At 45.2% G+C, this 24,675-nt stretch overlaps 1 protein-coding gene and 1 non-coding gene across 6 annotated transcripts in view; both read right to left on the bottom strand.

The window, feature by feature from the left end:
- The window catches only part of Shld1 (shieldin complex subunit 1), a 70,663-nt gene that overhangs the window by 30,173 nt on the left and 15,815 nt on the right, over positions 1 to 24,675 (bottom strand). For 2 of the 5 annotated variants that reach the window (XM_039106576.2, XM_063284550.1), the window contains exon 3: positions 14,668 to 14,739. The exons of 2 other annotated variants lie outside the window; for them this stretch is intronic. In XM_039106576.2, the coding sequence (XP_038962504.1) occupies positions 14,668 to 14,739 (72 nt within the window). Of the gene's footprint in view, positions 1 to 14,667; positions 14,740 to 19,984; positions 20,868 to 24,675 lie in introns of those variants that run through there. One more of the 5 variants, XM_063284549.1, reaches the window with a different exon arrangement.
- On the bottom strand, positions 7,316 to 7,423 carry LOC120101966 (U6 spliceosomal RNA). Its single transcript, XR_005503017.1, has one exon. It is a non-coding gene; the product is annotated as a U6 spliceosomal RNA (small nuclear RNA).

Genomic DNA, 24,675 nt, shown 5'->3' with positions numbered 1-24,675 from the left:
GCTACTGAGTTGCAAGTCAACCTGGGCTACAGCAAGATGTTGCCTCAGAACAATCCACAAAAATTACCTTCACAGATATTCCTTAAGCTTTTTTTTTTTTAAACTCCTGAAAAAGAAGCTATTTATCAAGAAGGGCAGAAGAAATGCTACAGTTAAAAGCAAATTATATCGCTGAGGATACGCTGCTGAGTAAAGCAGAGCACAATTAAACACGATTAAAACAAAACACAATTAAATCAAAATCAATCAAACAGTCCACATAAACCCAAGCACTAACTGGTGAGCTAATGAAGGAAATTGGACAGGATCGTGCTTTTAATAGCGTCTGCTCCAAACACCACAGCTCAGGCTTAGGTGACCAGGCAGACAAGAGGCAATTAGTTCTCACAGACGGGCAGAGTTACTCTTCCCGGTTCATTAGGACCATCTGCTCGCTTACTCTCCCAGACTTTCCCTTTACATAATCTCCCTTCCTCCCTTCAAGCTAACTGCCTGCCGCTTTTATATTTGATCAGTATCTTTTCCTAATATGCTTGGTTTATGAGCCTCATCGGGCTCTGTTATCTTAAAGTGCATGTTCAATTTCCTTCCCAGAAGCTTTTTTCAGAATATTAGGCCTGGGGAGGAAATGACAGATGAAAAGATTATTGGGCCATGCAGGTCTTACATAAATTGAGGTTTCAAGGCTATGTTGTAGCTTCCTGTTTCCAAAGGCGATTTTTTTTTCAGGTTATTAAACATTATTTGTGACCTTTAAAAAGAATTGCCAGTCATTAGTAATAAAATCTGTCACAATGGTAAGTAACATAAAATGTCAATTCTCAATAAGACTTAAAGCCTATTTGCATATATTCAAAATTCTACACAGGCTCTCTCTCCATATATATATATATATATATATATATGTGTGTGTGTGTGTGTGTGTGTGTGTGTGTGTGTGTGTGTGTGTGTGATTATAACGGAATATATTTTACTTAGCACCACATATTAAGAAACTATAAATAAAGCTAGGCATGGTGGCACAAAACTTTAATCCCAGCACTTGGGAGGCAGAGACAGTTGAATCTCTGAGTTCAAGGCCAGCCCCATCTACAGAGGTAGACGGACAGCCAGAGCTACCCAGAGAAACTGTCTCAAAAAAGAAATTAATTACAATAGACAATGATCACTGTTGAGATGGCTCAGTGAGTACAGGTGCTTCTTGGGAAAGCCTAGTGACCTGAGTTCAAACCCTGGAACCCACAGAAAGGTAAAAACAGAAAGGTGAAAAGAGAGGACCAACTCCAAACGTTGTCCTTTGATCTTTACACGTGTCACAGAACACACACACACACACACACACACACACACACACTAAAGAAAATACTTTTGTAAAAGAGAAGAAATATCAATGAAAATACCTATGAATGAATAACATGGTTATGTTCCATATGCTGTTCTAAGACCTGGAGATTCCATGACAAGAAATGAGAAAATGGCCTCTGCTCCATGCCGTCTGGAAAGATCTAGAGGGGACATTTAGAAATTAAGTGTGGGTGTTAGGGAGGGAAACAAAGAATAGCCTGTCTACACAGGACACATGATAAAAAGTGACAGAATGATAAGAAGTGATAAGAAAAAGGCCGGGACTCTACTGTTCATAGTGAGCGTTCTTAGCAGTAAAGAGTGCCTGCTATGTGTGAACCTTCTTGAAGTTTGGAAAGACACAGGTAACTTTAGGGGATTGTCAGAGAATGTAGAGAAGCATGGTTGTCTGTCCATAAGTGGATGATCTAAGGTAGCAATTCCCAGAAGGAGCAGCAAGGTCGACACACGAACCACACCTAGTAAGGTAATAAAAAGCCATTCAGCTCTCTTGGTGCCTGACTAGAGGCAGGGGAGAACGCAGACTAGGTGAGTTCGTTATTTCCAGCATTTCTCCAGGTAAGGAATTCTGGGAAAGGAAACAGCAGGAAAGGTGAAGGGATACCAAGGTCATGGTGTGGTGGGTGAGCAGCCATAGAACAGCAGAGTTGTAGGAGAGGTGCAGGTTCCCTAAAACAATCTGGCTGCTTGCTACCTGTGTGGACTGTTAAAGTGAAGTCACCTGGGAGGATCTTGCTCTCCTATACAAACCCCACCTCAGAGACAAGAAATAACTGTACAGAGACAGCTGAATAGCAGTCATGCTCAACTAATGACCATATCCAAGTAAGCTGCTGGAGGCAGGAGGATGGAGGGTTCTAAGTCATCCTTGGCTACAAAGAGAGTTCAAGGCCAGCCTCAGCTTCGTAAAACCTCTGTCCAAACAGACGGATAAGCAAATGATGATTAGTTCTGGTGTAAACCCATGGTTATGTTCCTAAGGAACCCACGACACTAAGAAACATTAAAAAATAGCTAGTCAACATAGAAAAGGAGAGCTGAGGCTACAGATCATGCTGGGTGATTCTTCCTGTAGTAGTCCAACAATGAAGAGTTGAATTTTGTCACTAGCCACAAATGATAAAGGGCTGGACCACAGACCAACAAGAGACTCGGAAGAAATAACCTAGACAGCAGGAAAAAGTAACCTGTAGCCAGTTCACAGCCACAAACAGCACAGAAAATCCTCCTTGCTGCCAGGGGGGTCTCTGGCCTCCTCCTTCACCCTCCCAGGTGTGCCCAGGCCATGAGTAGCCTTCTTTCTTCTAGTCCTGGGCTCGCTCCCCATGCCCCTTCAAGTCCTGAGGGTGCAGAAAGCCTCCGCTCAGTCAGTTCATAACAGCCAGTACTTTCCATGCAAATTTCTGAAAGGCTAATTAGCAATTTGTTTAAGGTCTCCTGCAGCAGATAAGATCATGAAAACAGCACTCTGTTAAATGAGGACTGCTTCTGATGTAATGGCCCCGTGGCACATCCTGCTACTTGTTTTAAATGGCACTGTGCCATCTTAATCCAGGCAGTCTTTGAGCCCAGCCAGAATGCCTATTAATATCAGAAATAACTTCCCCAGCAAGCACTTCCTCCCCTGAAGGAGAAAGACAGGAAGGGAAAATGCTCCCTGGTCAGACCTATCTCTTTCCCATTTGCACCATGGGCTGCCAAATGTGCCAGCTCAGCCAAGACTGTAATGAGGAATCCAGTGATGAGCTTATAGAAGCATCGTCAGGGGCCTTTGCTTCCGAGAGGGTGTGAGAGCAGTGCTGGATGTACTGACAGGCTGACCTAATGGCACTCTCTCCTAGAATGCCCTGTGTCCCAGCACAGCAGACAGGAGTGGAGAGAATGGTCCACTTCTGCCTTGTTCACTCACTATGGAAGGCAGGTTACCATGACTACAGGACTGCTCGGCTTTTCTGGGTAAGAGGGCAGCTGGCAGGTTACACTCACTTGTCAGTCAGTGGTAACCCACACGTGCACTTTAACAGGAGCCAAGGAAAACGGGTGCACACTTTTCGTTTGTTTCAAAGGAATATGCCTTCTTTAGGTGCAAGGCAAGGAGGGAACCAATGTGGTATTGTTGAAGGCAGTGATTTAGGCAACCATTTTGTGATCTGCAAGGCTAAGGTCTCTGGTGATTACAGAGTAATCTACACAATCTACAAGAAAAAAATCATTGCAGATATGAAAAAAAGAATATCAATGCAAGGGCCCAGAAAGGCCAGCAAAATTTTAGCATCCCAAAATAGGCCAGAGAAAGCAAACGTTAATGGCTATGGTTGAAAGCTGGGCGTTTGCAGGTCGGAAAAGGGGCTCAGCAGTTAAGAGTCGTTCCTGCTCAACTCCGAAGGCTGGAGCTCAGGTCCAGCACCATGGGCAGCTCACAGAAAACTAGATGACCTGGGCTAGGGTGGTGGCTCATGCTTTAATCCTGGCATTCGGCATTCCAGCAGCAGAGACAGGCTGGTCTCCGTGGGTTCTGAGCCAGCCTGATCTACATAGTGAGTACAGGATAGCCAAGCTACATAGTGACCCTGCCTAAAAAAATAAATAAATAAATGAACAAACAAACAAATAAATAAAACAAACAAGAGCTTTGTCTTCTGATGGCAAGATGGACACCCAGGAAGTCTGCTTGGCGGTCTGCTGCTCCTTACTGACTATACCAGGCAGCTCAGTCTGGTGGGCCTTCTGAAGTCTCCCATTATGGTTGGTGGAGAAGACAGGAGACATTTGTATCTTGCTCTATCTACCACAACAAGCGCTAGTTCTGAGATAGTTTCCCTAGACACATTCCACTATGTGTCCTTTTTTTTTTTTTAAGATTTATTTTATTTATATGAGTACACTGTAGCTGTCTTCAGACACACCAGAAGAGGGCATCAGATCCCATTACAGATGGTTGTGAGCCACCATGTGGTTGCTGGGAATTGAACTCAGGACCTGTGGAAGAGCAGTCAGCGCTCCTAACCACTGAGCCATCTCTCCAGCCCCACTATGTGTCCTTTAACAAACAGCTAGACAGTATTTCCAGTCAAGGGTGCCCCTCCCCACCATGTCTTCTCCTCTGACATGTGCTCCTGAAAGCCCTGGTCCATGGAAAATAGCTTGCCCACTTCTCCATGTTCTTTGTTGTTTTGATTTCTTGGATAATGACAAGGCCCAGGAGTTATGGAAGGAACCTGGGTCCCCCAAGGGGCTGCTTGGAGGAAAGCCCCACTTGTTGACCTGACCACCTGCCTAGAAAGGTTTACACAGACAAGGAAAATATTTCTATTCTCTGCTTTTAAAAACAAAGCAAAACAAACAAACAAACAAACAAACAAAAAACTTGGATAGTGTGTGCTGGAGAGATGGTTCAGTGGTTAAGAACATTTGTTGCTCTTCAGAGGGCCAGAGACCAGAGATTCGTTCCAAGCACCCATATTGGGCAACTCAAAATTGCTTGTAACTCTAGTTCCAGGGGAGCTGACACCCTCTTCTGGTCTCTGTGAATACTTTCATATACATCACATTGATTCAAGGGCAAGCGTGTGTGCGTGTGTACGCACTGAAGTATGATATTTAAATTCTATTCCTAGAAAATGTATTGTCTTAGTTACTGTTCTATTGCTGTGAAAAGGCACCATGACCAAGGTAGTGTATAGAGGAAAGTATTCCACTGGGAGCTTGGGCACACAGTTTCAGAGGGTTTGCCCATGATCAAAATGGCAGGAGCGTGGGCAATCATGACACTGAAGCAGTAGCCGAGAGCTCACATCTGACCTACAAGTTGCAGACAGTGTGAGACCAGACCTACTTGGCATGCCTCAAAATCCACCCCTCCTCTTCCAATAAAGACAAACCTCCCAATCCTTTCCAACAGTTGCACTAACTGGAGACCAAGCATTCAAACGGATGAGCCTATGGGGGCCGTTCTCATTCAAACCACAGATTTACCAAGGAGCAATAAAACATGTCATCTAAAACAGCTGGCAAATGACAGCTCAGAATCTACTAACAGGGCTGGGGAGACAGTTCAGTCAGCACTGGTTGCCTTGCGGTCACGAGGACCTGATTAGAATCCCCTGAACTCATTCAAAAATGCTGGGCACAAGCACACACTTGTACTCCCGTGCTTTGGAAACGGAGACAGGAGTGCTGGGCCTCACTGGCCGGCCAATCTAAATAGTGAGCTCCAGGCCCATGAGAGACCCTGCCTCAAAGGGCTTCGACAACATTTCTAAGAAGCTTATCCAAGGCTGTCTAGTGTGGCCACATGCATGTGCACACTCATGTATATATACTCATCCACATACATGAACATACACATTCAAGTTTTTAATCTACTATTTCTCTGAACGTACATTCTAGAAAAAGACAAACTGTAGGAACAGTAAAAAAAAAAAAAACCATGTTAAAAAAAAAAACCTTCAGCTTGAGACTGAACTTGAGGGAAAGGACAGAAGGGTGAGTAGGCAAAGGAGAGGTTTTGAGGTGATAAAGCTATTCTGTGTGGCCTGGCTGTGCTCTGATGTGAGGTTCCTCCTACAGGCCCTCTTATCAAATGCCTGGTCCTCCACTGGTAGGTAGCAAGGGCTGTCCTAGATGCTTGTGGGTACTTAGGGTGTGACTCAGTTGGGAGAAACAGTTCCTGGGGGAGTCACTGGCCTTGGAAGGTTGTCCTTGGCCCCTGGCTCTCCTCTCTCTGCCCCACCCTATTCTCTGGAGGAACAGCCTTCCCCACAGTGTCCTGCTTTCTGAGAATCTAATCAAGCCCACGGGTCCAAGAAACCACGACAGAAACCTTGTAAATCATGAGCCACAATAAATTCTTTAAGTTTTTTTAAAAAATGAATATTTGGTCACGGTAATAAGAAAGCTAACCAACATAATAACACAGTGGTCAATAGAAACAACTTTACATGTGTCCAAGTCCAGAGGTCGTACCACACCTAGTGAACACACCTGTGACCTATGTACTTTGCTGACAGCAATAAGCATATCACTGTGGTGGGGAGAACTGTGCATATGTGAGAGAGGATGTATATGGGAAATCCCTGTGCTTCCAATTGTGTTATGAACTTAGAAATGCTCTGAAAAGGAACTGCTTTTATTTTTACATTTTATATTCATTAAATAGAAGGAGAAGAGCTGAATAAGTCTTATAAAAGCTGTTAGGCTGTTAGAAAAGTTCGTTTCTGATTCCTTTATTAAAACAGGCCTTTCCATGATGGGAATGTTCTTCACGAGTCACCTAACATGGACGTCACTCTTAGAGCACTTGAAATAGGACCACCATGACTTAGGGCCATGGGTTTTAGAGGTACATGGCCTTATATAACTGCTGGTACCATATTGGAAAGACTGCTCCAGAACCTCATGGTTCTCCAGCTCAGAATGGAAACTGGTTGACCCAAATTCTATTTCTGAGAGCTGGCACACAGCATATCATCTGCATTTCCAATCTCTAAAATTCAGGAAAGAGGCACCATTTGGTACTTCAGCATCTTCTGTCCCAAATAACCCAGCCTCCGGTGAACCCCAGTGGAAGAGTTCCTACTTGCACATGACTAGAAATCTCCCGGTGTAGACTGATGTGGAGTAAAATAAAATAACTATGCATATGGCTATTTAGGTGTGCATGCATTTCAGAGAAAATTTCTTAAATGCCACCCAAATAGCTTTACCATTTAGTGGCACCACGGTGTGTGAGGATGCCAAAGTCACTTTAACTCCCAGTGGGTCGTGGCAGGCAGTGGCAATACTGTGCTTGACAAAGGTCCCCTGTGCTGACATCTGTACTGCACAATGCTTATATCTTACCAGATGAGATATTTTTGAAACAAAAACTGTCAAGGGGTAAAAAAAAAAAAAATTAATGCAGCCGTAAAGCGAAGCACTAACTTTCATATTTAAAATGTGGACTGTTTCATTACTTTCCATGTCATTCATGACATTTGCGCATCATCCTGGTGCAGGGGCCATCCTAATCCTCTCAGGATCACTCCAATTTTAGTATATGTGCTGCCGACGCGAACACTAACTTAGCTAGTGAGCTGGCTAAGCAGGTTGAGGAACCTGCAGACACCCTGATGACCTGGGATCGATACCCGAAACCCACACGGTGGGAGGCAAGAAGTGACTTTCCTAAGCTGTCTTTGGAACACACACACACACACACACACACACACACACACACACACACACATCATGATAATTTCTAAAATGATAATTTCAAAAAATTAGATTGCAGGGTTTTGGTAAGAAGTCAAACTATGGTAATGCATATAAATGAGAAAACTCGGTGCTGGAGGGATGGCTCAGCAGTCAGGAGCACAGGCTGCTCTTCCAGAGAACCTGTGTTCACAAAACCTGTACTGGGTGGCTTACAACCGTCTATAACTCCAGTCATGGGGGATCCAATGCCTCTTCTGGTCTCTGTGGGCACAGAGATACAAGCAGGAAAACATCCATATACATCTAAGTAAATATTAAAAGGAAGGAGAACTCAAGGCCAGCCAGGGATATTTGAGACTCAAAAACCTAACAACAACAACAACAAAACAAAAACAAAAACAAAACAAAACAAAAAAACAAAACAATCACAAGCCTTGAGTCAACCAGTAGGGGCTGAGGAGGGAACTGAGGTGCGATGTTGGTGACAAGGAGGCTGGGAAGAGGACTGTGTGACAGGAACAAAGACCCACTCACTGTGAGGGCTGGAGGCAGACAGGCCAGGTGGCAGGGGAGGAGAAAGCTGCTTCTTTTTTCTCAGTAGACTGAGGAGGAAGCAGAATCCTAGGAAGCAGATAACATCACTTCCTAAACTGACAACAGCCAGCCTCAGATTTGGACAGGAGGGGGCGCCAAAGCCCAGCGGGCAGCCCAGCCCACAGCCTGAGACCTGGTCAGGTCACAGCCTGAGGGAGACAGAGAGGCCTCATCTACAGAGACTGGTAGCAGTGGGTCAGTCACCTCCACTTGCATGCTTGCCAGGCTGCAGGACTCTGAGGATGGGAACTGCAGCTTCCCCATAACAACTAATGATCCCCATGTCTGCTGTTGCTGTGCGTGTCCTGGGAACTTCTCTTCCATGGTGCACTACCAGTGTTGGTCTCCAGCTCGCACAATATGGCAGAAGTGATGCCCAGGTCCTCACATTCATTCATATTCTCTCTCTCTCTCTCTCTCTCTCTCTCTCTCTCTCTCTCTCTCTCTCTCTCTGCCCCTCCTCCCCTCCCCTGTCATATTTTAAGGACATTCTGATGCCCAAAAAGGGGGTTTCTGGAGAAGAACAGAGATTTGAGCTTCTCAGAAGCAGGCTCTCCACCACTGCCTAGGCTTCAACTTCACCACCGAGGCAGGAGCACCTGGCTAAGCTAAGCCCTCCTGGGTTTCTGGCCTCCAAAACTGGGAAACTTTCATCCGTTCAGTTTGGGGTACTCCCCGCAGGTGGCCAAACCCCCTAGCCCTCCGTACACACTTTACTTCTTACACTGCAATAACCTTTACCAAACTGTACCTTACAGGCTGAATAACAATGTCAGTCATAGGTCTCCATACAGTTTTTAAGCCCTTGTAATTAGTATACAATGGGCATTATACACCTGTGATCAATTTTCTCAGGGGATGTAACTCAGACGGTGAAAGATTTTTCAAAAGACCATAAAGAGCTATGACATCATCGTGTATCTCAGCAGTACTCCAGGCTGGCTTTTCCCTCGCTAGGCTCTTTGCCCAAGTTACCCCTGGAGATGAAAGGAAGGGGAGTAAAAGCTTCTGCTGTGAGAAGGTGGAGCCTGTAGGCTAAGCCATCAGAGTGAAGGTGACAGAAGTAAAAGCTTGTGCTAAGGCACAGCCAGCAGGTTATCATCATGTAAAGTTCTCCACGCTTTATAAACAGGCTCACATTTTTCATTTTGCTTTTAAAATTCTTTTCAAGTAAACACAGCTTCTATTATGAATATTTTATACTCTGTTTTCCTGGTTATTCATCTCCCAAATGGGGAAGGCTGCCTTTAACTCATACTTCATCCCCAGGAGACAGCATGGTGCCAGCATAAGTGCTCTCTGACATCTACTAAATGAGGAACAGAGCCTGTCCAGTGGGCCGGTCAAAGAACGCCTGTTGAGTGCCCATGCATAGCAAAAGCTGCCAAGTCTGTAAAACTTAACACGATCTACGCTTACATGGACTCACCCCAACACCTCTGGTTTGTGGCTTTCCTGTGTTTTATTAAATTTGAGTTTAAAAAAATATTTTAAGATAGGGTTTCTCTATGTAGACGGGGCTGGCCTTGAATTTATAGAGACCCACCTGCCTCTGCCTCTGCCTCCTGAGTACTGGGACTAAAGGCATATACCACCAAATCCAGCCTAGATTCTGAATTTTAAAAGTCACAGTACCTTTGCAAACACTTTACAAAGAGCGCAGCTACACAAACACTCACAAGCCCTCATCTCCTATTCTCTCCTTTGTCATTTTTCGGGCATAACCACAAAGGTTTAAACAGAGCTTGTAGTTTCTAATTCATCTGAAGTCAAGAAGGCTTCACTGGATGCTTACCATACTCCACAAGGTCAAAGCGATGACCAAGATGGACACTGTGGTTAAGCAAAAATGAGTTTGGAAAGAATTATCTTCAATATTGTCAAATTCTTCTATCATCAGAATAGGTTTGCTTTCAAATGGTGTGTACAGATTTTAAAATTGGAAGAAAATAATAGAGTTCCTATCGGGGAGGAGTGCCGCTCTTATAAGGAAGGAAAGCCTGGGCTGATCCAGTCGGGAACAATGAGTGCAGAGGCGCGCAGGCCACAGTGCGCAGGCGCACAGCTATGCTCTGCAGCCGGATTCAGAAGGATGCTCTGCTGCGCTCTGTCTGGGTCTCTGCACAAAAAGCTTTGCCTCTGAACCCTGTTTCCTGATCTGAAAAATATTGACACGGTCTGGAGGCGGGGGGGGTGTCCTCTTTTGGAAGAGGAGGAAGATTATATGAGATACATTGTCCTTGGCTATAGAGCAAGTTCAAGGTCAAGCTTTGCTACATGAAAGCTTGTCTTAAAAAAGATTCCCAGAGCTGGAGGGTGGCTCCGTGGTTTTGAGCACTTGCTGCACCAGCTGCGGACCTGGGTTCAGTTTCCAGTGCCCACAGCACAACCTGGAACTGCTTAACTCCAGTTCCAAGAGATCAGTGTCCGCGTGCACTTTCTCCTTATGCACAGAAAACTGGCATTTTAGTCACAGAGCTCACTTGATAAGCAAAAGAAAATATACTAGTTTACTTTTTTTTTCTTTTTTTCGGAGCTGGGACCGAACCCAGGGCCTTGCGCTTGCTAGGCAAGCGCTCTACCACTGAGCTAAATCCCCAACCCCACTTTCTTGTTTTCTTAACATTTATTTATTTTGTGTGTGAGGTCAGAGGACAATGCTGTGCCAATTTTGGGCACTGAACTCCAATTGTCAGGCTTAGTGACAAGCACCTTTCCCTGCTTGGGCCATCTCCCTGATCCTGTAATACCAGACAGCCTGTCCAGATTGTACAAGCATATCACATTATCAGAGGCCTTTGCTGGTCATCTTATATGAATTGACTGCCCCCCCTTCTCAAATGCTGCTTATGAATTGGCCCCAGCCCATCTCTAATGCTGTTTATGAATTGGCCCCCTCCCCATCTCTAATACTGTTCATGGATTGGTCCCCCATCTCTAATACTGTTCATGGATTGGTCCCTCCCCATCTCTAATGCTGTTTATGAATTGGCCCCCTCCCCATCTCTAATGCTGTTCATGGATTGGTCCCCCATCTCTAATACTGTTCATGGATTGGTCCCTCCCCATCTCTAATGCTGTTTATGAATTGGCCCCCTCCCCATCTCTAATTCTGCTTTTCTTTTCCTCATAACACATCTGATATACATGTCTTTGTTTAATTGTCGACCTCCCTCTTCCATGTAGAATCTGAAAGCCTCCTGGAATGGTTTGAATTCCTATTTTATCCACTGTCTCCCCAGTGCCATGTACAGGGCCTGGAGTCTCACTGATGCCCTATAGCCATTTCTTAACAACCAGATGAACACCGTCTACTACACTGTAAGAAATCCAGTCAGCAGGGGTCAGGTAATGCCCCAATATAACATGAAAATAACTCTGTACGTTTGTAGTTGATGTCTATATGCAGGCGAGGGCAGGCACAAGATAAGGCAAGGCCTGTGATTGGGCAGTGAAAAGGGAAGATGGGCACAGAGTTTTAGAGAGAGGAGAAAGGGACAGAAGAACCAAGATGGAGGCAGGGAAGGATGACCCAGATCCGTGTGGCCTTAAAGGGCCACCGGTAGTAATGAATATTTCTTAAAGGGATGGATTGTCATAGGACAATTTGACTTATCTAGGTGGGCAGATTATATCATTATCAATTCGCTGTGAGCTTATTGTGCGGACGTTCTGTGGAATGAGAATTTAACATATAAATCTGGATGCTAAATTACAAGCTTATTGAGCTTTGATCTTAACAGGTTACTGAGATTGTGACTATAACCACAGGGGGCGGATGCTGAGAATGTGAACAGAGTCTGCAGTAAGAGAGCCACAAGATAGGCGGTTTCCGTATGGAACTGGCGTGGCAGTGGCCCACCTTGGGGACTAGATAGACGGTGAGATCACTGCAGGGCCCAGAGAGTAGCCGGCAGCAGCGTGAGATGGAGATTGGGAGCTCAGCGGTTGAGACACTTTGCTGATTAAGATGAAAATACCCCGGGGCTGGGGATTTAGCTCAGTGGTAGAGCGCTTACCTAGGAAGCGCAAGGCCCTGGGTTCGGTCCCCAGCTCCGAAAAAAAAAAAAAAAAAAAGAACCAAAAAAAAAAAAAAAAAAAAGATGAAAATACCCCGTAGATGCCATGTGGCCCTATTGGTAGATTCCTTTTTTTATTATTTACTGCTGCATACACTAGCAATAAATAATATCCAGTGATAATAATTCACACAGCAAAACCAAAGCTCACTATCCCGCTGGCCAGTTTTATAAAAAGCAGGGAGACCATGTTACTGAGTATTTCAGATCCAACAAACATGACCCATAAAACTTTATAGAAACCCCCTCAGGGGTGGGAGGGAGGGACAGTCTTGGTTGTTCTCCAGAGTCCACTCAACACTGACAGTTCAAAGACTTCTAGACTCTAAGCAACAGTTATCCATTTTCCTTATATCCTCCATCTTTGTTGATAAGCGCCCAGCACAAGAAGCAGCTCACTATGCTAGCTTCCTCAGAATCCCTCCAGACGCTGGCCTGGAGACAGGTGCTCACCAGCTAGCACCAAGTGAGAAAAGCAGGGACTACAGAAGGCTGATTTTTATTTTGGGATTTTTCATTTTAGATATGCAAATATCAATTCTTCCAGAAATAGTGATAGGCTTGCAAAGAGAGTGATATTTTAAAGCTCTTTCCTTTAGAAAATAAAAATAGTACAGCAATCTATTCAGATCTTTAAATTAAAAAAAAAAAAGGTTAGATGTGCATTGTCTCAACCCTCATAGCAACTAAGTATCAGTATCATTCTACTGATGAGAAAAGTATGGGTGTGAACTATCTACCATGGGTCACAGGCAAAGAGAGGCAAGAGAATTTAATGCAAGCTCCCAGACATAATCCATTTATCAGTTATTCTATTGCTAGTGAGGTCTCAGCTCAGCATCAATACAGTCATGTCAGAGATACCAGCTCAGCATCAGTACCCCCAAAATCAGAGGTAACAACTCAGCATCAGTACCCCCAATATCAGAGATAACAACTCAGCATCAGTACCCCAATATCAGAGATACCAGCTCAGCATCAGTACCCCAATATCAGAGATAACAACTCAGCATCAGTACCCTAATATCAGAGATACCAGCTCAGCATCAGTACCCCAATATCAGAGATACTAGCTCAGCATCAGTACCCTGTGTCAGAGATACCAGCTCAGCATCAGTACCCTGTGTGTCAGAGATAACAACTCAGCATCAGTAGTACCCTCAGCATCATTACCCCAAATTCAGAGATATCAGTACCCGGTGTGTCAGAGATACCAGCTCAGCATCAGTACCCTGTGTCAGAGATACCAGCTCAGCATCAGTACCCTGTGTCAGAGATATCAGCTCAGCATCAGTATCCTGTGTCAGAGATATCAGCTCAGCATCAGTATCCTGTGTCAGAGATATCAGCTCAGCATCAGTACCCCAATATCAGAGATTACAACTCAGCATCATTACCCCAAATTCAGAGATATCAGTACCCGGTGTGTCAGAGATACCAGCTCAGCATCAGTACCCTGTGTCAGAGATACCAGCTCAGCATCAGTACCCTGTGTCAGAGATACCAGCTCAGCATCAGTATCCTCTGTGTCAGAGATACCAGCTCAGCATCAGTACCCTGTGTCAGAGATACCAGCTCAGCATCAGTATCCTGTGTCAGAGATATCAGCTCAGCATCAGTATCCTGTGTCAGAGATATCAGCTCAGCATCAGTACCCCAATATCAGAGATTACAACTCAGCATCATTACCCCAAATTCAGAGATATCAGTACCCGGTGTGTCAGAGATACCAGCTCAGCATCAGTACCCTGTGTCAGAGATACCAGCTCAGCATCAGTAGTACCCTCAGTGTCAGAGATCCAGCTCAGCATCAGTATCCTGTGTCAGAGATATCAGCTCAGCATCAGTATCCTGTGTCAGAGATATCAGCTCAGCATCAGTACCCCAATATCAGAGATTACAACTCAGCATCATTACCCCAAATTCAGAGATATCAGTACCCGGTGTGTCAGAGATACCAGCTCAGCATCAGTACCCTGTGTCAGAGATACCAGCTCAGCATCAGTACCCTGTGTCAGAGATACCAGCTCAGCATCAGTACCCTCTGTGTCAGAGATACCAGCTCAGCATCAGTACCTGTGTCAGATACCAGCTCAGCATCAGTACCCTGTGTGTCAGAGATAACAACTCAGCATCAGTACCCTCAGTGTCAGAGATCCAGCTCAGCATCAGTATCCTGTGTCAGAGATATCAGCTCAGCATCAGTATCCTGTGTCAGAGATATCAGCTCAGCATCAGTACCCCAATATCAGAGATTACAACTCAGCATCATTACCCCAAATTCAGAGATATCAGTACCCGGTGTGTCAGAGATACCAGCTCAGCATCAGTACCCCGATGTCAGAGATACCAGCTCAGCATCAGTACCCTGTGTCAGAGATACCAGCTCAGCATCAGTACCCCGATGTCAGAGATACCAGCTCAGCATCAGTACCTGTGTCAGAGAAGATTGCTTGCAGGAGGAGTTTACAATGGCTGGGTTTTCGTCCAGTTTGAGGCAAGAAGCCTTTAAAGAAAAAGCATTCTAGTTAGTTCATGTCAGCTGGACACATGCCAAGGTCATCTGGGAAGAGATAAGTTCAGTGAGAAAATGCCTCCATCAGACTGGCCTATAGGCAAACCCGTGAGACATTTTCTTGACTTATGAGTATGTGGTATTTCTTGTTTAATGACTGATGTGGGATGGTCTCGAACACTGTGCAGTGACACACACCCCTTGGCAAGTAATCCTGGAGGATATAAGAAAGCAGGCTGAGTAAGCCATGAGGAGCAAGCCACTAAGCAGCACTCCTTCATGGCCTCTGCTTCTGTTGTTGCCTTTAGTTCCTGCCCTGACTCCCCTCAGAGGTGCAGTGTGACCTAGAAGTTGTAATAAACCCAGATGAAACAATCCCTTTCCCCTACAGGCTATTTTTAGCCATGGTGTTTATCACAGCAACATGATTTCTATGTGGTTAGCTCAGACCTCCACTCCCTTATCCAGTGACCTGCTGATACCACAGGAGGAACGTACTCTGAGAGTAAGGGGAACTATGAAGACCTCATAGAGGTCATAGAGACCATGGTCTGGAGCATTTCTCTAAGCTGTGATCTCCATATCTTTAATTAGAGAAGAAGAGGCCCTGTATCTCTTCCTGCTGTGAGTGGACCAGAGCTCAGTAAGTGATTATCTGAGCTATATGTGCAAATGAAGGGATGCTGACTGGCTACTGCTGAAGTGACAGTGGTGGCTGGGGCAATCTTATCATTAAGTTGGAGCTTGGAGCTGGATGTCCAGATTCAAAGTATAAGATGGTCCTAAATGCCAGGGCATCTGCAGAGCTGGCCAAGTATTTGACGATTGATAGATAGATGAAGGATATGTGTCTGGTGCTCCAAAAACACGAGTTGAACAGAACATCTGTATGTGCCTACTGCCAACCTCTCCTGACCCCCAGAGCACATCTGCAGTGGCAGTGATGCAATAGCTTAAGACTTACAGTCACCACAGAATGCGGGCAAATGCCCTCATTCACATGCTCACACAAAATAACGCAAAATTACACATGCATATGTATGTAACAATAACTAGTGAAAAAAGAGACCATGAATTTGAAAGGGAGCAAGGATGGGTATATGGGAGCATTTGGAGAGAGGAAAAGGAAGGAAGAAATGACATAATTATATTATCATCACAAGAAATAAAATACTTCAAAAACTGTAGTACAGATAAAGTTTATGGAGTTACCCTGCTGTAAAAATATACTAGTCTTCATAAACAGATAATTTTAAGGATTGAACCACAAGGCTAGAAGGCAGATTTTTGATGACAGAGGGCAGTGTTGCAAGCCTCAGAAAATTATGCCCGGTCTTTGGATATTTAATAAAATTTGACTTGCTGGATTTATATAAAAAAAAGCAAAATAATTATGTAACTCCCCAGAAGTCCTGCAGCTACTCAGAACAGCTATCTGCTAATTGCCATCCAGCTCAGTGTCAGCCTCCTCCACCATAGCATCTGTTCCCTTGGTTACTCTGCATCTAGGGCAGCCTCTTACTGAATAATACATCTTTGACAAAAGCACAATACAGACAAAAATAGGCAATAAACAAACAACAAAACAAAGAAACAAAACCAAAACCAGAGTGTCAGTGAGGCCTCAGTGTGAACAGCCAGTGGGAAAGCCACCCCGAACACTGAAGAACCTCCACCCACCAGATGCCAGTCGGACACTCAGGTTCTAACAGTCCTAAGAATTGAATCCTGCTGTGCCTTCTGGGAGGCGAGACTGCCCCTAGGTGAGTTACTTTCATAGCCCACAAGCTTGTTGTAAAATGTAGGGTCACAGGGAAACCCTCCCCCTGCAGCTGCTGAGGGTCGGGTGAACTGGACCATTCCCAGTGGTAGAAGAGAAGTGCAGTAAGGAGCAAGTTGGACTACCATGACCTTGTGACCTTGTGACCACGATACTTTACCTGATGCTGTTACTTGGCTATCTAACAGTAAAACGGTGATATAAAGGAATGTGGGGAACCTAGCTGTGAGCTCAGGGTAAGTCGATGCTAAAGATTTCCTTAATGACACCATGTAGACGGGATGCTCTCAGGAAGGACTCTAAATTGTGGTTCTCAGGTTTCCTAATGCCGTGACCTTTAATACAATTCCTCATGGTTTAGCAACCCTCAAGTACAACACTATTTAGCCGCTAATTCCTAACTAATTTTGTTACTTTATAAATTATAATGTAGATATGATAGGCAGGACATCTGATATGTGACCCCCCCCAGGGCTGAAGAACCACAGGTTGAGAGCCACTGCTCTAAACTGTGGTCCTATTCATCTCATGGAACTGCGTGCGTTTCCGGCTTGGTACAAAAACAATACATGTACAACCGACCTGTCTACTTAGCTGCATCGTTCAGTAACTTTTAAAAGCTGTCATCACTTATAAATACGATTTTGGAAAGAGACGACCGCCCAGCACTTCTCACCTCCTCCTAGGAGTGGCTCTTGCACCTCCACCTCTGCAAGTGTCACCGAGTGTGTCACAGCTCTGTCCCCATATCACAGCAACTCAAAAACAAAAAAACCAAAAAGCCACCCCTAAGTTCCTGGCTGGGGTGTTAATTGGATGTTTTAAAACAAAATTTCCACCAAGATGAGCTCCTAGCAAAACTGAATTCTAAATACACACACATGTGGGATATGCACGTGTTCATGCGGGTGTACACGAATGTGCATGTGGGTACATGTACACATGTGCATGCGTGTAAAAGCCAGAGGCCAGCACTGGATGTTTTCTTCCATTGTTCCCCAGCCTACTTCAACTTTATTATTTTCAGTTATGTGTATGTGTTTAGGTGTGTAGAGGCGCCCATGGCCAGAACGGGCATCCTGTTTGGAGCTGCAGGTCCAGGTTCTGACTGACCAACATGGGGGTCTTGGGAACTGACTCCAGTTCTCTGCAAGAGCAGCGAGTGTTACACTTAAATGCTAAGCCATCCCTCCTGCTGCATACCTCATGCTTTCCTACCACATTTCTAGCCAAATGTGGAGCTCAACAATTCTGCTACACTTGCTGGCTAATGAGCTCCTGGGATTCACCTGTGACCCCCACCTCAGCACTGGGAGGATGACCGTGTTCTACCGAAGCCGGCTTTTATCTGGGTATTAGGGATCAGAACTTGGGCTCTCCCATCTTTCTTAGCAAGAACTTTATAGAGTGAGCCATCTCCCTAGTGCTACCCCTTCCTTGTTTCAAGATAACTCATTCTAAAGTTCAGGCAGACCTAGAACTCATGGCAATCCTCCTGCTTCAGCCTTTCTTTTCTTTTTTTTTTAAGAATTATTTGTTTGTTTCATGTATGTGAGTACACTGTAGCTGTCTTCAGACACACCAGAAGAGGGCATCAGATCCCATTACAGATGGTTGTGAGCCACCATGTGGTTGCTGGGAATTGAACTCAGGACCTCTGGAAGAGCCGTCGGTGCTCTTAACCGCTGAGCCATCTCTCCAGGCCCTGCTTCAGCCTTTCAAGTGCTTTTACCCCCCCCCTCAAAGTATGTTTATGGCACAGTTTTGAGAAGATCTTTTGTTAGTTATTGGACTTCATATTTTTGGATAAAATCTGCTAAACTGGTAATATTTGGCATATTTGACATAGAGCTTCCAGATTTGAGTCTATCAATGAAAACATTCATTCACCGAATGCACTGAGATACATGTATAAAGAGATCCGAGACTGTCAGTGACAGTGAAGAGCTGGGCAACTAAACATTCATCCTGTATCATTCACCACATCAGATAAATTGTGATCAAACATACACTGAAATGCTGTGCAGCCATGAAAACAGGAGCACTGTACACGCACTAGTGTGACGAGATGCCCTGTCTCGGTAAATGAGAAGGACGCGGTACAGTGGTATCATGGGAACCCGTTCTTCCTGGCAGTACTCAAACTCAGGACCTCCTACATGCTGGACAAGTGCTCTCCCACTGAGCCTCATCCCAGAGCTACGCCCTATGCTTTTAAAACCTGATGTGCTCTTCGTGCATCTGAGCCCTCAGGTACCTGCGTATCCGTTTGTATGAAGACACTTACAGATGCAGGGAAGCAGCTGAGAGGACTTACAAAGTTGTTTACGGAGACGCTTCGTAGGTGACTGTGTAAATCATAATTATTTCATACATTTCACACAGAACTTGCTCTGTATATATAGACCAGCTGGCTTTGAACTTATGCAATCCCTGTGGCTACTAGTGCTGCAATTATATCCTGCCTTATGTTTGATTTTATATTTTGATGTAGTATTTACTTTTTTATTTCTGTTTTTTTTTTTTTTTTTGGTTCTTTTTTTTTTGGAGCTGGGGATCGAACCCAGGGCCTTGCCCTTCCTAGGCAAGCGCTCTACCACTGAGCTAAATCCCCAGCCCTCTGTTTTTTTTAAAAGATTGAAGTAAAACTTTATTACTAGAAGCTGCTGTGGGACTAGAGCTGGCTCAGTGGCTAAGAGCGCTGGCTGCTCTTGCAGAAGCCTGGTTTGGTTTCCAAGACTCACAGAGTGGCTGATAATTATCTCTAACTCCAGTTATAGGGAATCCAATGCCCTCTCTGTCCTCTGAGGATACTAGGTGTACACACAGTGAATATGCATACATGCAGAAAAACATTCATATATATGCAGATATACATATACATACATACTTACATTCAATATTTATATAACCAAACCTAAAACACATGCACACACAAAGCTGCCAGGCTGGGCAGGGCTGAGGCAGGGAGATTGCTGTGAATTTAAGGCCAGCTTGACTATCTAGTGAGATCCCATCTAAACACAAACAGGGCTGTTGAGATAGCCCGGTAGGTAAATAAAGCCTAATGACCTGTTTTTGATCACTGGGATCTACATGTTGGAAAGAGAGAAACGACTCCTATAACTTGCCTCTGATGCCCACCTCACCCCACACATTAAACAAACAATTAATCAAATGTACTTTAAAAGCAAACAAAATAAACTAACTTGGGCTGGCAATATAGTTCAGTGGCACAGTGCTTGCCTAGCGTACATAACACAGACAGACAGACAGACAGACAGACAGACAGACAGACAGACACACACACACACACACACACACACACACACACCAAATGAAACCAGACTAACTTTATCCTAAGTAAAGGCCTCTCTCCCAAATCTAGCAGAAGTAGTTCTACAAGAAGACTTTGGATATGCTCTTACACAGCTTACTGTCTGAACTCATTTCTACCTTTTAAGAAGCACAAGTCTTTCTTCTCTCTCTCCTTCCAAGCACGAGTTGTTGTTGTTGTTCTTCTTCTTCCTCCTCTTCCTCCTCCTCTTCTTCCTCCTCCTCCTCCTCTTCTTCTTCCTGTCTGTTGTTTTTGTGGTGCTGGGGAAATCAAAGCCAGCGACCCAACACACATGATAGGCAAGCACTGTACTGCTGAGTTGCACCCTGCAGCTGTGGAAGCACGTGGTCTAAGGCTTGAGCTATATTCCCCTAGAGGAACTTGAAGGGGCGTCCTTCCAACACTGTTAAAATAATCCTCGGAACCACAACTTGGGACAATCAGGAGCATCCCACAGAAATAGCACAGAAGAACTGGAGTACAGAGTATTTTCAGAACTCAGGAATGTGTATTACACTTCCAAATTTAATTTCATTGTTTTTCCAGATAGTGTCTCACTATGTAGGTTTCGTTGTCCTGAACCAAATTTAATTAAAAAACAAAACAAAGCAACATCACTGTGCCCACTTTAAATCATAATTAGATATAACAATGTGGCCAGGAGTTGTCCGCAGCCTTTGCACAAGGCAAAGGCCAGGAAGAGGCTTGGCCCTGCAGAGCTGCAGCTGAACGTGGCGAGTGCTGTGCTGGCACAAGACCACCAGCCAATGCTGGCACAAGACCACCAGTCAACGCTGGCACAAGACCACCAGCCAATGCTGGCACAAGACCACCAACCAACTAACCCTCTGGATGATGTAATCGTGACTGAAACAATTCAGGGAAGAAAAAGGTAAAGGTCTGCAGATCAGTCATTTACTATTAAATACAAAACTCAAGTCTTTAACGACACCATGTTGTTTTACTGGAGACAGAAGGTTGGCAGCCACTGCGACCACCACCCTGTACTTTCCCTCGGCCTGGATTTCCCAGTTCATACCCACTGGACACACAGAAACAAAAACTCATACATAAGAAGGAAATATTGGTGTCGTAGCTGACAATAATCAGCTATAATCAGGCACGATGGCTGAAGTCCATTTCCCCGTCACTCTGCAATGACACAGTAATGCTGTGCCCATGACTAGAAGCAGGGGAGAGTACTGGGAGCCAGCATGGTGAATCGTGCCTATAATCCTAGTCCTCAGCAGGCATAGGCAGGAGGATTACAGCAAATTCAAGGCCAGCCTCCACTACAAAGTGAGTTACGGCTCAGCTGGTGCTACAGAAATGAGATCTTGGGGGTTGGGGATTTAGCTCAGTGGTAGAGCCCTGAGCAAGGCCCTGGGTTCGGTCCCCAGCTCCAAAAAAAAAAAAAGAAAAAGAAAAAAAGAAAGAAAAAAAAGAGATCTTGTCTCCAAAACCAGGAGAAAATGAAAGTCTCTGGGCCCACACTGTTATTCTATCACAATTCCACTGTTGCGGCTGGAGAGGGGGCTCATGGTTAAAAGCACTGGCTCCTCTCCAAGGACCCAATCAATCCCCAATAACCAGACACTCACAAACAAGTCTCAGGGTATACAACACCCTCTTCTGGCCTTCCCAGACATTGCATTCATACATCACAATGACATTCGTTCTAGAAACACACACACATATCATTCACTCGCTCTCTTTCCATATATATACTTTATACAATTATATATAGAATAAAATATACCTTTATATATGGAATAATTTAGCTTCAAAGACAAAACAGTAGAAATATATATTCTTTCTCTACATAATTACATGTATGTAGAGAGAGAATGTACATCTATATGTATTGGTTTCTTTGAAGCTAAATTTAATTCCTTCATACACTGGAAGGTAGTTTGTCAAAACTGATAGCTGACTCAAGGTTGGAATGGACTCCGAGTCATCCTCTTCGATGCCTTCAGACATCTCTTCTCTCAGAAACCCCTCTCCATGCTGAGGGTGGTCCTTAGCACCCGTCCTAGACAGTACAGACCATCTTGGTGGGTAAGACTTGGTGAGGTAGGTCAGTCAGTGGTTGAGCCTGCAGAGGCAGCTCCTGACACTGCAATCAGGAAGCAGGGCGGGCTCCGGCTGAGGTGGGGTTAGGCTGTAAGTCTTTCAGTCTTCTAAGGTAGGCCTTATATCCCAAAGATTCCAAACCTCCCCAAAGTGGCCCCCGATAGGAAGGACCGAGTGTTAAAACATACGAACCTGTGGGTGACCTTTCACACGGAAACAGTAACAAGTGATTGTTACACGAGAGGCTAGCGGTGTGGGAGGTGAGTGTTCTCTTTCACCCACTGTGCCCAACTTTATCAGGTAGTGTTATTGGAGAATGCACACACAGAGAGGAGACGCACACACAGAGACGCACACACAGAGATGAGACACACACACAGAGATGAGACACGCACACAGAGACACACACACAGAGATGAGACGCACACAGAGATGAGACACACACACAGAGACGCACACACAGAGATGAGACACACACACAGAGATGAGACATGCACACAGAGACACACACACACAGAGGAGACGCACACACAGAGATGCACACACAGAGACGCACACACAGAGACGCACACAGAGATGAGACGCACACACAGAGATGAGACGCACACAGAGATGAGACGCACACAGAGATGAGACACACACACAGAGATGAGACGCACACAGAGATGAGACACGCACACAGAGACACACACACAGAGATGAGACGCACACACAGAGAGGAGACGCACACACAGAGACGCACACACAGAGATGAGACACACACACAGAGACGCACACACAGAGACGCACACACAGAGACACACACACAGAGATGAGACGCACACACAGAGACGCACACACAGAGACGCACAAACAGAGATGAGACGCACACACAGAGACGCACACACAGAGACGCACACACAGAGACGAACACAGAGATGAGACGCACACACAGAGATGAGACGCACACACAGAGATGAGACGCACACACAGAGATGAGACGCACACACAGAGACGCACACAGAGATGAGACGCACACACAGAGATGAGACGCACACAGAGATGAGACGCACACAGAGATGAGACGCACACAGAGATGAGGCTTAAAGGTGTTAAGGACTTGCCTAAGAACACCAGGTTAAAAAGTAAGAAAGCCCTTAGAACAGTGGTTCTCAACTTTTCTAAGGCTGCGACCCTTTAAAACAGCTAATCATGTTGTGGTGACCCTCGACCATATTTATTTTCGTTGCTTCTTCATAACTAATTTTGCTACCATTATGAATCACAATGCAAATATCCGATGCAGTATATGATGAGACCCCTATGAAAGGTTGTTTGACCTTGCAAAGGGATCTTAATTCACAACTAAAGAACTACTCTTAAAACCTCCAAGGCCATACTTCCTTCCACTCAGAGAGAAATGAAGGTCACCAGGCCCAGATTACAAATTTTACAGAAAGTTCAAACGTTTACATTCCTATTTTGTCTGCCCCAGTTTTCTTTTACTCTTCCAAAACAATCAACAGCTATACATGGTGATGGATGCGATCTATACACAGGAGAAGGCTGAGGCAAGGGAATCGAGTCTGAAGTCAGCCACATAGAGTGAGTTCCAGGCCAGCCCGGGTGAGACCTACCTTAAGAAAAAGATCCCCACACTAGGAAGTGGTGGAACTGTTCAAGACCAGCTGGGCGTGTGGCAAAAGCAGATGGATCTCTATAAATTTGAGGCTACCTGATCACCCTAACAAATTTTAGGATAGCAGAGCTACAAAATGGAGAAATCCTGTCTAAAAGAAGGTGCAAGTTCAAAGCCATCCTTATCTACTTAGTGAATTCAAGGCTAGCCTGGGCTTCCTGAGATGTAGTGTAGGATGATAGAAACAAACATAAGAGTTCTAGAGACCTAATTTCTTTCTTTTCTTTCTTTGTGCGTGTGTGCGTGGTGTGTGCCTGTGTGTGTGCGGTGTGTGTGTGTGTGTGTGTGTGTGGTGTGTGGTGTGTGTGTGGTGTGGGGGGGGTGTGTGTATGTGTGTGTGTGTGTGTGTGTGGTGTGGTGTGTATGTGTGTATGTGTGTGTGTGGTGTGTGGTGTGTGTGGTGTGGTGTGTGTGTGTGTGGTGTGTGGTGTGTGTGTGGGGGTGTGTGTGTGTGTGCGGTGTGTGTGTGTGGTGTGTGTGTGGGGTGTGTGTGTATGTCTGTGTGTGTGTGTGGTGTGGTATGTATGTGTGTATGTGTGTGTGTGTGGGGGGTGTGTGCCTGTGTGTGGTGTGTGTGTGTGTGTGTGTGTGTGGTGTGTGTGTGTGGTATGTGTGTGTGTGTGTGTGCGGTGTGTGTGTGTGGTGTGTGGTGTGTGTGTGGGGTGTGTGTGGGGTGTGTGTGTATGTGTGTGTGTGGTGTGTGTGTGTGGTGTGTGTGGGGTGTGTGCATGTGTGTGTGTGTGGTGTGTGTGTGTGGTGTATGTGTGTGGTGTGTGGTGTGTGGTGTGTGTGTGTGATGTGTGTGTGTGGTGTGTGTGTGTGGTGTGTGTGTGTGTGGTGTGTGTGGGGTGTGTGTGTGTGTGGTGTGTGGTGTGTGTGTATGTGTGTGTGTGTGGTGTGTGTGGGGTGTGTGTGTGTGTGGTGTGGTGTATGTGTGTGGTGTGTGTGTGTGGGGGTGTGGGGTGTGTGTGGTGTGTGGTGTGTGGTGTGTGTGTGGTGTGTGTGTGTGGTGTGAGTGGGGTGTGTGTGTGTGGTGTGGTGTATGGTGTGTGTGTG

This window comes from Rattus norvegicus, chromosome 3, assembly GCF_036323735.1.
Source record: "Rattus norvegicus strain BN/NHsdMcwi chromosome 3, GRCr8, whole genome shotgun sequence".
Lineage (NCBI taxonomy): Eukaryota > Metazoa > Chordata > Mammalia > Rodentia > Muridae > Rattus > Rattus norvegicus.
This window is presented reverse-complemented; position numbering and strand designations above follow the sequence as displayed.